At 41.3% G+C, this 15,575-nt stretch overlaps 2 protein-coding genes across 2 annotated transcripts in view; one reads left to right on the forward strand and one right to left on the reverse strand.

Moving 5' to 3' along the window:
• LOC148823236 (3-hydroxyisobutyrate dehydrogenase, mitochondrial-like) overlaps positions 1–9,384 on the reverse strand; it is a 43,951-nt gene extending 34,567 nt beyond the window's left edge. The window contains exons 1-4 of the mRNA XM_088928812.1: positions 9,236–9,384; positions 6,719–6,879; positions 6,507–6,616; positions 4,019–4,140 (exon numbers count right to left, since the gene is read on the reverse strand). Of these exons, the coding sequence (XP_088784938.1) occupies positions 4,019–4,140; positions 6,507–6,616; positions 6,719–6,879; positions 9,236–9,305 (463 nt within the window). The 5' untranslated portion in view covers positions 9,306–9,384. The remainder of the gene's footprint in view (positions 1–4,018; positions 4,141–6,506; positions 6,617–6,718; positions 6,880–9,235) is intronic.
• Positions 9,385–11,018: 1,634 nt separating this feature from the next.
• The window catches only part of LOC148823237 (tax1-binding protein 1 homolog B-like), a 35,629-nt gene continuing 31,072 nt past the window's right edge, over positions 11,019–15,575 (forward strand). Inside the window, exon 1 of the mRNA XM_088929792.1 lies at positions 11,019–11,117. The gene's annotated coding sequence lies outside the window, so the exon portion shown is untranslated. The remainder of the gene's footprint in view (positions 11,118–15,575) is intronic.

Consider the following 15,575-nt stretch of genomic DNA (forward strand, 5'->3'; position numbering starts at 1 on the left):
GTTTAACAACCGGTGGGGTGAGACTGGGAACAGGCAGCCACAGACAGCAGGTGTTTCCCTTTACATAGTGGAACTTCTGATATATTTACCAGAACAGTAATGTAACATTAATAATACAAAACTGATTAAGAATGTCAGTTGTAGTGCAGTATGTGTAGTTATAAGTTACATGACCAGGTCAGTGAGATGCAACAGAACAGCAATGTTAGACTGACTTGGCTATTGCTGAAGACCCTATGAAGGGCACGCTTGGCTGCAGCGCCACCTGCTGGTTTAAAAACGCCCTCAAGCTGATACTACACTGAGGTCACTCCCTGTCTGACAAAATCATTTCAAATGATTTTTCAATGGACTTTCAATACTTTTCAGATTATCTTAATCTTATTATTATATTATTATCTTATTAATCATATTATTAAATGCCTACCACAAAACATTAAATGTGAATTTACTTACATATATATAACCTGAGGGGAAAAAACAAAAAGGGAACAAGATTGCACTGAGCTTCTTTGGCAGTACGTGCATTTTTACTTGTAAGTAGTGACCAGTTTCTTCTTTGGTTTAAGCGTTTAATTCTAAATAAATTCATATTGCCAATAAAAAAAAAACATAGAAGAGCATAAGTGCATGCTTGATCTTAACCCTTCCAGCCCACTGAAGGGAAATCCACGGCCGTCCAGAAAACTCGCCACAGCAAACAAACGTGGGCTGAGCAGGAAAGTAAGCAGCACTTTTCCCCATCGCCTGACAAGCATTTCCATGCTTCTCCTGGCGTGACCCAGCGAACAGAGTTTAATGTGTTTGGCCATCGCGCGGCCCTTAGAGGCGCACTCTCGTGACCCCTGCTCCCTGGGTTCACAGTGCCGGTGGGCTCCCTTTAATCCCACCACAGACACCGTCTCCCGTGCAGATAAAGACCCGAGCCCCAGAGAAGGTCCACTCTGTTAAATGGTTAGGAAACGAGTAAATCATTATTAATCTTTAAAGCTAGGCAATAAAATTGGCTTACTTTAGCTTTGAATGAAAGTATCCTGCAGACATTTCAAAGACTACGCCAAGATAGAAATCAACTGGTTCCTGACTCCAGACTAGGCGCCAACTAATAAACAAACAATATATGTCAAGGGCTCGAGAATCCCCATATCCTTCTCTTAATGGCTTTGGCGAGAGTACTTTATTGCCCTGGTTTCTTTCTCACAGGCCCAGTCGTCATTATCTCAAGTCACTCCTATATTCAATGTCAATTTCAGAACAGTAAAGTTACAAAGGTATTCCCTCCAATTCAAACTTTATGGCCCTTTATCAGCATAAAAGGCAATGATGCTGAATACTCATCCACTAGTTCCTTGAACACTACATTTTGACTTAAACCACTTGTACAAAGATTAAGAACTCCAAGCCTCAAGTCTTCCCTGTTAATCAGGAGCTGTTGTCAATGAACTACACTTCAAAATAGTCAGGCACCACGATGAAGGTGGGCCCAAAGCAGACCATTATAATTCCACAGAAGATGCTTCATTGTTTCGGAAACATATACAGTATATACCTCTATATAATTAATTTTCCCTTTTGTCCAACATGCTGGAAAAGAGCAAAGGATGCTGACCCTGCCAAGTTATATTTCCAATATGTTCAACACTGAAGAACTTTCAAGAACCAGGCTTTGGGATAGGATAGTACTCAGCAAGCAGGAGAAATACAAATGAGAACTCTGTCTACACATGTCATTATAGTTTAATGGGGGAGATTTGTCATGTTGGTCAGGGAGAGATAACCACAGTAGGTGGAAAAGAATAAAAAAACTTCCTCACACAAATGGAGATCCAGGAACTGACCAAAACTACTTAACAGAAAAGGTACTTTATGCAATGCACATGGATCAAACGGTCATTGAACTCCACCGTTAAAAACCATGTTATGCTACTATAGATGCAGATTAAATGAGAAAAAAAAATCATGAGCGTGTGTGTGGACTGGCGTCCCGTGTGCACTGTGCTAGTGTGTGTGCGCAGACTGGTGTTCGGTGTGCGGTGCGAGAGTGTGCAACTGTGCATGGACTAGCATTCTGTAGAGTGTGTGCGTGGAGTGGTGTACCGTCTGCGAGTGTGTGTGTGTGGACTGGCGTTCTGCACACCGTGTGCGAGTGTGTATGCGTGAAGTGGTGTGCTGTGCGCGTACGTGCGTGTGTGTGTGGAGTGGCGTGCCGTGCTCTGTGTGCGAGTGTATGTGTGAAGCAACTTGCCGTGCGCTGTGTGCGAGTGTGTGTGTGGAGTGGCGTGCCATGCGCTGTGTGCGAGTGTGTGTGCGTGGGGTGGCGTTTGTATCATGCAGAGGTTGTGTCGTCTTCTTTACACTAAGAGATTCACTGAAACATACAATTTGACCAGGGGTGCCTAACGTTAACCATAATTTTTCACACAACTGTATCGTTGAGTGAAAACATTGTTCTTCAAGAGAGATTTACACATGTCTGCGGTTAGAATAGATTCTCAGCTGGATATGGGCAATAACTTCCACAGGTGTGGTGTTGCACGTGTAAAGGCTCCTTCACCGGCTGGGTCTGGTCTTCAGAAGGGCAAGACAGCCAGAATCAGCAGATTTCAGATAATACAAGACCCAGACCGTATTCATCAAATAAGACCTTTAACATTATCGAGGGCTAGACCACCCAGTTCAATACACGTGTGCAGGAGAATCTTAATGCTCACTCTGAACTGCACAGAGTAAGTACATAATTTTAGTTTGGTCTCAAAGTCTTTATGATAAAAAAAGGTTTTAAGGCACACTGGCTACAGTGGTCGTTTGTACTATGGTAATAGGGGGACAGATAACAGATGCAGACAGATGGAAAACTTAGGTCTACAGCAGTGAATCATGAATTAATCTACTCACGGTCACTCGCAGTCTGAGGCTGTGTACTCCATGACAAGATTGAACCACTTCAGAGACATACATTACAACTGGACTAAAAGTAATGCTGACATGGTTGACTAAGAAAGAAAAAAAACTAGGATGGCACCACACTTAACATACACATAGCAGTAAAAACACAACATGCTCATTTAAACAGTGTGTGTCCAGTTTCTACAAAATCAACAACAAAATTATTTAAGCTTATGCATTTGTTTATACCAGACTAAAATGACTTTTTTGAAATGGCAAAATCTTGACCAATAAGAAACCAAATCTGCTAAACACACTGATTGCTCCAGATATTCTGATACCAGGATCTCTCTGACCTTTTTCTAAAGGTTATCATACAGAGAATAGATATAAAGTCTGGGTGATCTTTTCATCTTTCATTTTTATGAGTTAATACGTCTTCTTTTTTAGATATGTCTTACAGTTAAAGTAAACAGAGCTGTAGTATGTCAAATTAAATTAACTACAAGGCATTCGTTCGCAGTAGGTTGACTGTTTTGGACAACTTCTTGAAGCCTTTCAAAGACCTCATTTTGCTTTGGTAAACAGTAATTAACACCAATTTATTCAGTGATTCTCTCAAAGAAGTGAGGAGAGGAGAATAATTCATTTATTGTGCTTGATTTATATATTAAAGGAATGCTGCACCCCCCACAAAAAGCTGGGGATTCTAATTATTTTAATGCTGTTTAGTTTGATGTGATATTTGCTCATCAAAGGTATGTGGGTCTCTTCACAACGTTTACAAAGTATCAATGTTAAAAGGGACTAAAAGAGGTTTACAAGAACATTTAGTGTTTTTCTAAACATGAATCCCCTTTATTTCATTTTCTAATTATTCTTCACATTCCTTCAATGCCTTTTAATTTTAATTTAAAAATTAAATTGTTACCATACTATGCTATAGAAACCTGGTATTGGCTTTAAAACTCCAGTGCTGCCCAGACAGATATTACTTCTTTAATTATCTACCAGCACTTTTCGCGCGAGGCCACACATCTAGTTTATGTGAATTGTGGGCGAGGAGGACGAAAGGTGAGTGATAACTGCGCTAATCGAAAGCATCATTTTAGAACCCTTCATGGCTTCTTACCTCCAGACACGGGGGCATCCATAAACACGGCTCCCATTTTTTCAGCTGCTAGGGCCATTTCCTTGGAAACTGCAGGATCAATAGTGCTGGAGTCTATTAGCAGCGAGCCCTTTTTCACTTTCCTGCAAGAGAGTTATGCCCAAGTCATGACGCGTTATGAACAGGTTTATTTAGAAGTTTCTCAGGCTCTACAATACATATGGCTGAGCGACTACGGTGCAGGGGGGGGGGGAGTAGATGCTCAGATCAAATTGCCTTGGTCTGTGGAATGGCATCTGCATAGACATTATTCTCCATTCAGAGGCTCTGATATGAATATGCTTTCTGTAGGAGAGATAAATATTCACAAATATAACCCAGCATCCTGCTGGAGGCTCTTCATACAGTAAAATGGGACTCTTGCAGGTCTTGAAGTAAAGTGTTCTCCTCTGTTGTCCAAGTTTGTTTGTTGTTTTCCATGAAGAATGCAAACAATTTCAAGTGATTTCAGTCACTGACTTGGTACATCCTATTAAGGCCTTTTCACACTTATCTTGACAGTAGGATGATATCCTCAGATCAATCAGCTACTAAAAAACACACGAGCTAGATAAGATGAATGGCCTCCTCTTGTTAGCAAAAAAAGCCCCAAGGTCAAAAGGGAAACCATGTGCACACTGCATTGCATCTGTGGAGTGAGAGAGGCTCTCAACCCAGGTAACACTCACCCCTGCACCCTGCAAAATTACAAGGCTGTAAATTTTCAACATGGGGTACGACATGCACCTCAGTTTGGAAACTGGGATTGTATTGGAACAGGGTTCATTTCGCCCTTAGCTGAACAGTCAGAAAATGACAGCTTTGCAACGGGCGCTTTTCTCCCTTCTCCTTTAGAGAAGTGGCCGAGTTGGCCGGCCGTACTAATCCAGCCTTCGTTTGCAAAACAAACCCAACAGTCAGACACCAACATGTCCATGGAGAGGATGAACATGCATACACGTGGATATGCGTGTACCGACTGATTTAATCCAGGATGGCCGGACCCATGTTGCCCTGTATCTGGTATAGCGAGGACACGGTGAGCAGAGCTGGGTGGGGGGGGCTCAGTGCAAGACTGATCTGGGGCTGTACCTCCCTGTGAAAGGCCTGTTAGTCACTCTCACTCACGCAGCTACCTTTACTTCAGTGCTTCAAGGCAAAGTTCCCTGAGCTTCATAACCCTGGCACGGGGAAAGGATTGCCTTTTAACCCAGAGCAAGGTGATGCATCACCCAGACCTACAGTCACAGCAGGGGCTCCAGACAAGCAGGACAAGGCTGCTGAAGATCACATGTACAGAAATCTGTTCAGCCCTGCCACACACAGTAAAGGACGCTAGCACCTGCAGGTGAACTGTGTAACCGTCAAGTAACACAAGTAGATTACAGTATGCACACGCATGCAGACAGAAGAGCTGCATTAAGCTCTGTGAAGAAGCAATGGACCAGCCAGGCCAGACACCTGCTGCAAACCTGGGGCTTCGCGTTGGGTGTGGCAGGAAGCAGGTGCCCAGGTGCCACGAGGAAGAAAAAGGACAGAGCAAACCTGCCCTGCTTGAATCTGATTTCACTGCATCACTGAAGGCCAACTGGTTCTGTGACTTAACTGAGTCAAAGGTTATATCGAGTGGTCAGCACTGACGAAAAATTAGCTCCTTCTGGCAGATAACATATATTCAAAAAATATAGTCCGTCTTACTGATAAAAAAATACCAAGTCGATTAATTATCAAGGCAACTTATACAACCTGAAACCCTTCCACTTCATCTGCACCATTATCAAAACCCTACTGCCTTCATCAGAGTGCAAATATCATCGGTATTCAGTAAAGAAAGACAAACAGAAACACAGAGCTGAGCATTTTGCTGAAGCTGTTTTTACTTATATGTCTGATAACTAAATATTACAAGACAAATGACTGCAATTAAATTTCTAGTCTAAACATCACCAACTCCCACTACTTCCCCTGCTTCTTTCAGCAAGCAACTTTATTCCCTGACTGGAACATCCCGGGTCAGGGGTCACTGAACTCAAGAGAACCAGCCTGAGCTTAGCAGCTCTCTCACCAACAGGGATGATTTTCTCACTGTGCATCCAAAATATTCAGGTCTTAAAATTCCTACAAAGAGCCCAATTCTGAATTTTCAATTTTGTTTGGTGAAAGAAGTTCCTTTTTAAATGTTTATGCCCCTGACGTACACCCCATGCACAGCGCAATTATTTGGAGGAGTATGGAATACGCTTGAAGCCATAGGATCAGTTACCCACAAGCGACCAAAGCAAAGGGGTTGATGGACTAAAGGGCTGATCTTTCCTCTGAGCTTTCTTATTATCTTAAACAAGGGTCTCCATCAATTCTTAATAAAATAGCAATGCTTTTATTTTTACCAAACAAAAAATTGCTAAATAGCTGAGAATTTTTACTTATCATGGCACCTAACGATAGAGAGATTAATTCTGAAGGTACCTACTTTAAAATGCCATTCGGCCCTGTATATACTTCTATCACATTGGGGCTGGAGGGCAGCATTGTGATTATTCTGTCTGCTTTGTCAGCTACTTCAGCTGGAGAATCAAGGATCTGAAGGGGGACAAAAAGGCAACACATGTTAAATCCAGGCTTCAGATTTTTAATTATCATCACGCAATTTTGTGATGCATTCAACAAAACCGCTTGTCTCACCTGTGCCCCCATGTCCTGTATTTCTTTGCAGGACTCTGGGAAAATGTCCGAAGCGATGACTGGATAGCCGTGCTTCAGAAGGTTTTTTGCCATGGGATCCCCCATGTTCCCCAGCCCAATGAAACCAACTGGGGTTTTAGAGGCCAGGGCCCTCGATGACACTAAAACAGACAAACAGACAAAAGCAGAAGGTGATTCTTCTGAGGGATGGAAGGTAGATCAGAGCTCTGACACTGGCTTGGCCCTTCAGGGAAGGAACCTCTCAAAATGAAACTAGGAGCTGGTGGAGTCTGGAGTTGATACCTTGGTTTCTTTCCAGAAACGCTGGATGATGATCAACTGAACAGCCTTTCCCCCAGTTTGTGACTTATCTCATGTTCTTACCTCATAACTATATATATATAATCCACTGCTTAATGCAATATAGTGTTCTGCACATAGTATTCAGGACAGACATACTGTAAGAGTATGGAATTACAGAGAAGTCCGAGCCAAATGTCATTATAAATATAGTGTAGTCATGTGGAGAGGCAGTCCAGTTACCCTGCCTGGGAGAGTTCCAGCACTCTGCGTCAGCTGGGACGTTACACTGTACTTAACAGAAAATAACGGTCTACAACGGTGTACAAACCAGCTTATGTACAAAGACTTATCAAGCTTAAATTTGTCTAACTAAAATCTGTCTGGAGTTGCATTTTAATATTATGTCGATGAATAATATAATCGCACAAAATCCCACTGGCTCTTCTTTACAGTTCTGAGTGGAAGACTAGTGCACAACAAACAACTTATTTGATACCAACATAATTAATTCCACAGTACCTTATAGCATTATTAAAAAGCACTGAAATAAAGACATAAAATGATATGCATTTTGACTTCGAATTACACTTTAACTATAGGCCTGCAGAGAATGCAGAGCTGATACCCCCCAAGACTCTTTAGGACCTGTCTGAAATAAACATCTTTCACCTTTCTGGCTCAGTCTAAGGTGCATACTCGGCCATTCTTAACTTGTGAGGGCTGTCTCCAAATCAAAAGACCATTTCTAATGTCACCATCAACTGCTTACTCAGGGAGAAATACCCCTGGCCCTCATGCTATTTTTAAACCATTTGAAGCACACAGGAGCTTGCATAAAGACTTGCACGTATTCTACATAAAAGCATATTATTGGGACACACTCCTTTTTAAACATGAATTGTGCTGGTGGAATTAGAAAAGGAAATGTTTCTTCACACGAACGGGGGAGGGGAGGACAGAACAGACTTTCCGCTCAGGTGATTCAGAAACCCTGCTCTCCTTCAAGAAGCAAGTGAACAAATTCTAGACTCTCTGAACTGGCAAGAAGGGCTGTCTTGTATTTGCAGCCTGTTGTGCATATTGACCTAACCTTGAAAATCTGATACGCAAGCCAGCAGCTGACACTCCTTGTCCTTATAACAGGTCCCAACATCACTTGCTGCCTTTTTTCTAGAAAACCCAGCAGAAATGCAGATGGCACATAGCCATGACGTCAGCGTAGGCTTGGTATGTAAAGGAATGTCATTTTGCTGTGCGCCGTGGCAAAGTATTCATGCTTTTCCCTGAAGTACTGTGCATGTATACATGCTTTATTCCTTCCATATTCATGAAGCAGTCTAAATTGATCTCAATCTAAAACTATTCTTGATGCAAATACTTTTTCAAATAAGATCTCTAATCTTAAAATGTACTGTAGAAAACGTACTGTAGAAAGTGATTTATATACAGCACTAACATGTTTGTTTGCACAGTAATTAACTCTTTAAAAACAGAATCATCCTAGTGATACAAATTACACAACTGATTTTATTGCAGAGCTGAGAATAATATTTATCTCAGTTACATGTGCAATTACAGCAAATATAACACTAAAACAGGACATTTTAAACAATGAATCAAACCCTTTGATTCCAACTTTTTCTTTAGGTGTTAACTTTGGCTTGTGAAGTTGTAAGCTTTTCTTTAGAGTAAAACATTTTCCTAGTGACAGGGAGTTTTGTAAAAACAAGATTCTAAAATGTACTGAAAATCCCATATCTTCCGAGACAGAGCAAACTGGTAGTGGGGGGGGGGGAAACATCTTGTGACATTCTGAGATAAACCCATACCTGCTCTTAACAGGTGCTTTACAAAACTATAACAAAATACACTTAAAATGTTTTAATTTAAAATTTACCCCAAGCCTGCGAAAGCATACGACACCTCAAGCCTGTGAAATAACTTTAAATAAAACGGACCAAGGCAAAAAAAAAAAGTATTTTTGCTCTGAATAGCATGCCAGCATCGATCGCGCTTATCGATACTACTACTGACATCCGCATCAGCGATCGCCAAGCGATACCAGACAGAAACAGATGTTACTATCTACATCATTAAGCTACAGATCCCACCCCTCCCCCGACCCACAACAGCCTCGGAGAAGCGGTTTTTTTCCCCCTCAAGAGCAATACTAGGACGAAAATGGAATGTATGCAAACGTAAACAATACGTTACCCAGTGCCAGGCCCACACGCTGACCAAAGCTTCGCAACAAGTTCCGAGACCCTCTGACCAAAGCGGCCATGTTTCCTTCCCCTTGACCTCAGCGTCGCGGTGTCAACGCTCGAGTCAGGAAGTGACCACGGGGGTGGACGAGAGTGACACCGCCTTCTGCCCAATCAGAGGCAGGGTTGCACACTATAGCCAATCAGAACCCGGGAGGGGCGGGATATCCTATAGCTTCTCTTTGGAGGCGTGCTTCTTTGCAGGAGCTGCATGTCTGTAGAGTTTACACATTCAGGTTCAAAGCCAATTTAGAAAAGACAATTAGATGGATTCAAAGAGAAGCGGTTTAATAAGTAATACAAAAATACCACCAATATTAAATTAATTTACGAGGTCACCTGTCGGAGAGGTCTTACTTGGACTGTAAAGTTGTTGTATCCTGTCTCTGGCTGGTACAGCAATTTACACCAATTTTTTTAATATGTTTTTTTTGCAGGCAGAATCAAGAGTTCTGGTGTTATTGGGGTTGCATGGGATTGAAGAAACCCAGCAACTGGATATTATTATCAGGGACTTGCAGGTTACAAGTACAATATCATCTCAGATAAATAAAATATCATCTCAGTACATCTCATCTCAGTCCATACCATCACAGATACCATTTCCAGTATGTTGCAGAACTGGTCTAATTCAGTTTATTGCACATTGCTCCAAAGCTAAACTGGTTAGACCAGGTACTCTTCTTCACTCACCTGTCACTCATGGCCATCATAATGAAGTGTGTGTATGATGCCTGACGCAGCCTTTATTCCTTATTCATCATCCTCTTAGTAAGAAGAAGGTCAAGGTGACATTAGACCAGTAGTGCTTTATACTTAAGTATGAGTCCAGATTTAGCACAGGACATGTGGACAATGCCTTTTGTTGTTAACTAATAAAGAGCAAATGAATGGTTTTATCTATGTGCAATGAAAACAGTTTTTGTAAAACAGCTTTATTAAAATGTCTCTGTAAGTCTCCATGCCACCACAGTTATTGAGTGATGTCATGATGGCGTGACATTGTTTTTATAGGATTTTTAAATACAGTTTCTATTGAATTTTTTTAAGATTGTGATTTGACATTTGCTGTACTGCAGAGATATTCTTTATCCGGAGTTTGGGTAGGATTTTCAAAACCTTTGTTTTTACGTGGATATTTTGGAGGATTCTAGGAGATATAGAGGTAAATTGAAGGATTCATTATCTGGGATTCAGGATGATGAGAGAAATCCAGGATCTGTTTCTCACAGCAGGACGGAATAAATCCTTAGCTTTAAATTTCTTTTAGAATAAGTTTTTACAGTGGTGGGAGTGTGGAACGTGCTACCCAGCCATGTTGCTGAAGACGGTGCCAGGCGAAGTCTTTGAATCAAACAAGTTCTTGCAAATAAGGGGGTTGGAGGGTGAATGGCTTCCTCTTGTTTGTCACCTTTCTTATGTGCTTATATATGCCAGGGACTTGTGCAATACATTTATATTTATATTTATATTGTGCAATATGACTTTTTTGTGTACTGTTCTCTTCTGGTTTGTTCTTTGTGTGTTCTGGACTGTACTTCTCACTGTACTGATTGTATTGTATGTATTGTATTATTATTATTGTATCATTCGCTACACTGTGTCTGTGTTGTCTGTATTAAGCTGCTGTTGCACTTCAATTTCCCTCACGGGATCAATAAAGTATCTATCTTTTGAAATAAAGGCACAGATGCAGTCATCACACACAGCAGTCAATAACCTTGCGCCTGCGCAGTGGGCAAGGGCACCGATCCCGGAAGTGACGCATCGCCCCTGTTCCAGGAAGAAGGGCAGCGGCGACCGTGGAGCTGCGTCAGTGACGGTTTACCAAGGTAACTGGGGTTTTACTTCGATTTCACATGGCGAACGGGTATTGTGTGGTTATTCGTTTATGTAGTTGTGTTCTGTAACGACTATTAGTGTTAGTCTTTTTACGTGGCAACGTAAAAATTGTGTGGGATTGGTGTTGCGTTATCATTCGCCTGATTCCCAGTCCAGCAGTGACGAATCACAGGCTTAGCCTTGTTTAAATAACAAGCAGAATGAGAAGAAACTGAAGACAAACGTTTTGGAGCTCAAACTTTGATTGTAGTTCTGCTTGGGTTGCGAAGGGATTTTGATGTTGAAAGTCAGTATGAATGTTTCAACTATCTGGATTCGGCCGTAAGGCCTTTAGTAACGTGAAATAAACTTTTTATTTCTGCCCACCATTTGTATTGAAAAAGAAACACTAAAGTCGGTTGTTGTTTGTCCTTGGACCGTTTGGTTTCGATGTTTGTTTTGACCTTTGTGTTTAATTTTGTTTTGTTTACATCCATCGATAAGCGATGCGAGCATGCTGGCGTGTCAGTTAACAAGCTTTTTTCAGAAGGAGACTGGACTCCTAGATTAGTGAGATATTTTTAATATCTCTTCAGGATGCGTTGCTTTAACAGCCTTGATCGCCGTGGGCCCCTGCTGTTGTTGGTGTTCGGTAGAAACGAAAAGTACGAAACCCCAACAACTCGTGAGCGGGTGCGGGTCGTGACGACGCTGTGTTGGCGGCTGCACTGGCCAATCGCAGGCCAGGGCCTTTAGTGTTGTTTACCTAACGGGAATGTCAACAGTGGCGCCGGACCAATAGGGGGTCCGGGGGGCGGGTCCGCCGAGTCTGAGCGAGTCAGGCTGGTGTTGCTCATGAGCGTCTGGGAAATTCTGTTGGTGCTGAACTGTCATGATCTGCACGGCTGGGGAATTTCGGCAGCTCTGTCGGCGAAGGTTACACAAAACCTTTGAAACCCACCCCACCCCCCAATCACACGTTTCTGTCTGCGTGCCAGTGCGCTCAGTCCAGTACTGTAAAATGAACGTGGTTTAATAGTGGACGTTGTGAACGATGATGCTTTTCAACTGATCTTTCGTTTTGAATCACGCCTTAAGCGTTAAAGCCTTTAATGCACATAAAAACCCCAAACAGTTATTTTTAGTAGTTACTAAAAGTCTTGAGTTTTACGTAGGCAAGGATGTTTTATGTAGGGAGTTTTATTTTTTGTAATTGGTGTCTGATGTTCCCAGCATTGAAGTCTCGGCACTTAATGACTTGTCAGACGGATTCATATTTGTGATTGTTCACCTTTGCCCAGTGCTGGTAGGATTCCTGGGAAAACAGCTGATCTAGTACTGTTCGGTTTTGGCTGAGTTTTTAAATTTATCCTGGATGGAAATTGTGCTGTTTAATCCGGCCCTACTTGTGCCAAAGTGGCCAATGATAACCGAGTTGTTGCCCGTCCCAGCTAGGAGCCTGTCGACTCTGAACGATCTCATCTCCAAGCACACCACAAACTGTTGTGTCATGGTCTGTGTTGGAAATCTGAGTTGCAGTGTAGCAGATAGGGGAGTCTTCAAAACCACCACTTCTCTTTATGGGTTCTTTGAATTCAGTTTCTAATTACTTTGTTTTGCGAAGTACAGTCCATGGAATGATACTGGTGTGCGACAGGTTCTGCAGTTGTGTGATATGATAGTCTGATGAGTTGTCACGTGATTAAACATTGAGGACAGCTCTGTGCTTTATCCTAATTGAGGAAGTGAGACCTTGCTGGATGAACGTGACTGCAGGTTGCAGAATGAGTAAATTTCTTAAATTACATGATTCTCATTTGGTACAATGCAAGGCTTACCTTTTATGAGTTTGTATATCAATTCTGTTATTAATTTTAGGGTACAATTAGACAGTGAAGGGTTTTGCTCTGATATCTAATATCTGTGAGCTCTTTTTACAAAATGGGGATGGGGATGTTTTCCATGGAATGCTAAACTGTTAATTGCTTGGAGATGACAAAGTAGATTCTTTGGGAAATGAGTTCTGGAGTTCTACGTGGGTAAAGTACACCTAGTTTACAAAAATGAAACTCATGCGACTGGCCTCTAAAGATAAGTACTAACCAATGAAGAACATCAGGAGAGAGTCAGATTTCTGTTCTGAGCTGCTTTGTAACTAGACAACATAACTGCATGCAGGACTCTGCTTTGATGACAAAGATAAACTGTCATCAAATTGCAATAGATCAGAACACACATAACCTTCAGGATCGAGGTCACACAGATCTCTTCCTTTGAACATCTAGTCAGCCCTTTAAAAGATTAAAAAAAAGTTCTTTGCTCATGAAATCTCTCATGAATGACCATTCACATGGACATTTAACAGTGGTGGCAGGACTTGATTCCATCAAATTGATTCTGACTGAATTAGCTGTGATCATGAAACTGATTTCACTTACTATGTAAGGATCTTTTTTAACTCTCATCTAAAGAAAGAAAGTCTGGGAATAAAAAGGCTCTTCCTGCATATCCAGTCTTTCCTTTTGACATGGAACAGTTCCTTTGTGTCACTGAACTGTAAAGCTAATTAGCAGAGATCTGCAGGGCTGTATTGTACTTGCCATCTGTTTCTCATACCATTAGTATCTGAAAAAATATAAACTATCATTATTTTTTTGGTAAGAATTAAGTGGAGGTTGTGAATATTCAGAGCCTTGAATACAGTGGTAACAGGTGAAAGAGTACTAGTAACTAGTAGCAGAGATGGTGAAATAATTTCCACCGCTTCCCATTTGCTGGACTGTGCTGTGTGCCCACACCCCTCCTGTGTGCGTTAACAGGATCTGAAGGAGGAGAGCCGAACCCAGGAGCCCTTCTTCATGGGTTCGACACAGCAGCCGACAGGTTTTAAGACTCACCCTGCAGTTGGAACAGAACTTTTTACCATATGGGTAACTAGTATAACTTAAGCTGGACTGGAACTCGAACTTCAGGTAATGAAGCACGAGGGAATTCCTACACAATACCACCCCTTAGCCATGATATACTGCTTCATCACTTCGGATCTTACTGTAATTGCTGACGTTTACTGTGCTCTTGGCAGTCTTGTGTGTCCTATTAATTCAGGCTTAGAACTTCAGTACTTAGCTTAATAGAAACAACAAAATAGCTATGATTGTAAATCATGAACTGCACCATAAGCAATTCCAATGATTACAAGATGAATCCGGCTACATAAAACATGAGAACAACAAACATTTATCCTGGTCTTTCAGGCAAACTACTTTGATTTATAAGTTGGTGCTATAATTTCTAAATCTTTAAAAAACTTTTGACCTTGTTTATAAACTTGTAATATATTTTTTCTGACTTATTTGGAGTTACCTGTGTTTTTTCCGGTTGAATTATTGACCCTTAGTGGGGTATAAGACAAGCCTGACTTGGCGTCAAGGCAGTGCTTTCACCCGAGCAGAGTCTGAGTCTTACACTTTACCGGCGTCTCTCTGTGATGTGATCACACATTTATTGTTGCTTTTTTCTTCCTTTTAGAACTCTTGTGGTAACATTTCCAAATGCTCTTTTCTGGTATTCTAAAACCATGTTTGTTTGCCATTTTATTTTATTTTAGAACATTCAATAAAATTAAGAACCAAGTGAGGATGAAAGGTGGCTTGAGCTGAATATTTGTTTGTAGGGGAATTACGCAGGGTGAGTTAATATACACACATGAGCATTTTTTTAAAACCAAGATGATCTCTTCTGGTCAAAAAGGAACATTGAAAAGATGTAAAAATAAACTCAGTGCAGTGCAGGTTCAGGTTGATTTAGGTGATGTCGTACAGTCACACATGTTGATGCATTTTGCTCTTCTCCTTTAGCCACTATTCCATGTCAGTTTACTTGATTTGATAATGCAGTATTAATCTGTTTTTAAAGGGCTTTGCATTAGAGAAGACACACATTCTGTTCTGTAAGTATCCTATCTGTTACAGTAAGACAAACTCCTGAAAGCAGTTCAGGTAGGGAGCTGGGTCAGCATGCACAGGCTGCAAAGGAACATGTAAAGTTTCTTCCATGCTGAAAGGAAAAGAAAAGAGACAAAATGTTTCAGCCGTGGAGCCTTCTGCAGGTGTCAATTGAAGTCTTCACAGCCAAAACGTTGTTTCATTTCTTTTCCTTTCAGCATAGAATAAACTCCAGAAAGGAATTATCGGTTTGTTGTGAACAATGTGCGGATGGCAGTAGCAAGTGTGCAGGTTTGCCTGTTGTTAACAGCTTGAGGTGTGGTTTCTTCTGCTTTATGAAATATGATGCTGATGTCCTGGACTCTTTATGACTTGGCTTGAAACACATTTTTATTTTTTTTTCACTGACATGATGAAGAATACAGCTTAGTCTTGCTGTATAAGAGGTGGTGATTCAATTTTTTTTCTGCGCATGACAACATGAATAATTTGTGTGAAATACAAAAAGCACAGTGTCCACGGCAG

The sequence above is a fragment of the Atractosteus spatula genome, chromosome 12 (genome assembly GCF_055471065.1).
Source record: "Atractosteus spatula isolate fAtrSpa1 chromosome 12, fAtrSpa1.hap1, whole genome shotgun sequence".
NCBI classification, from domain to species: Eukaryota; Metazoa; Chordata; class Actinopteri; order Semionotiformes; family Lepisosteidae; genus Atractosteus; species Atractosteus spatula.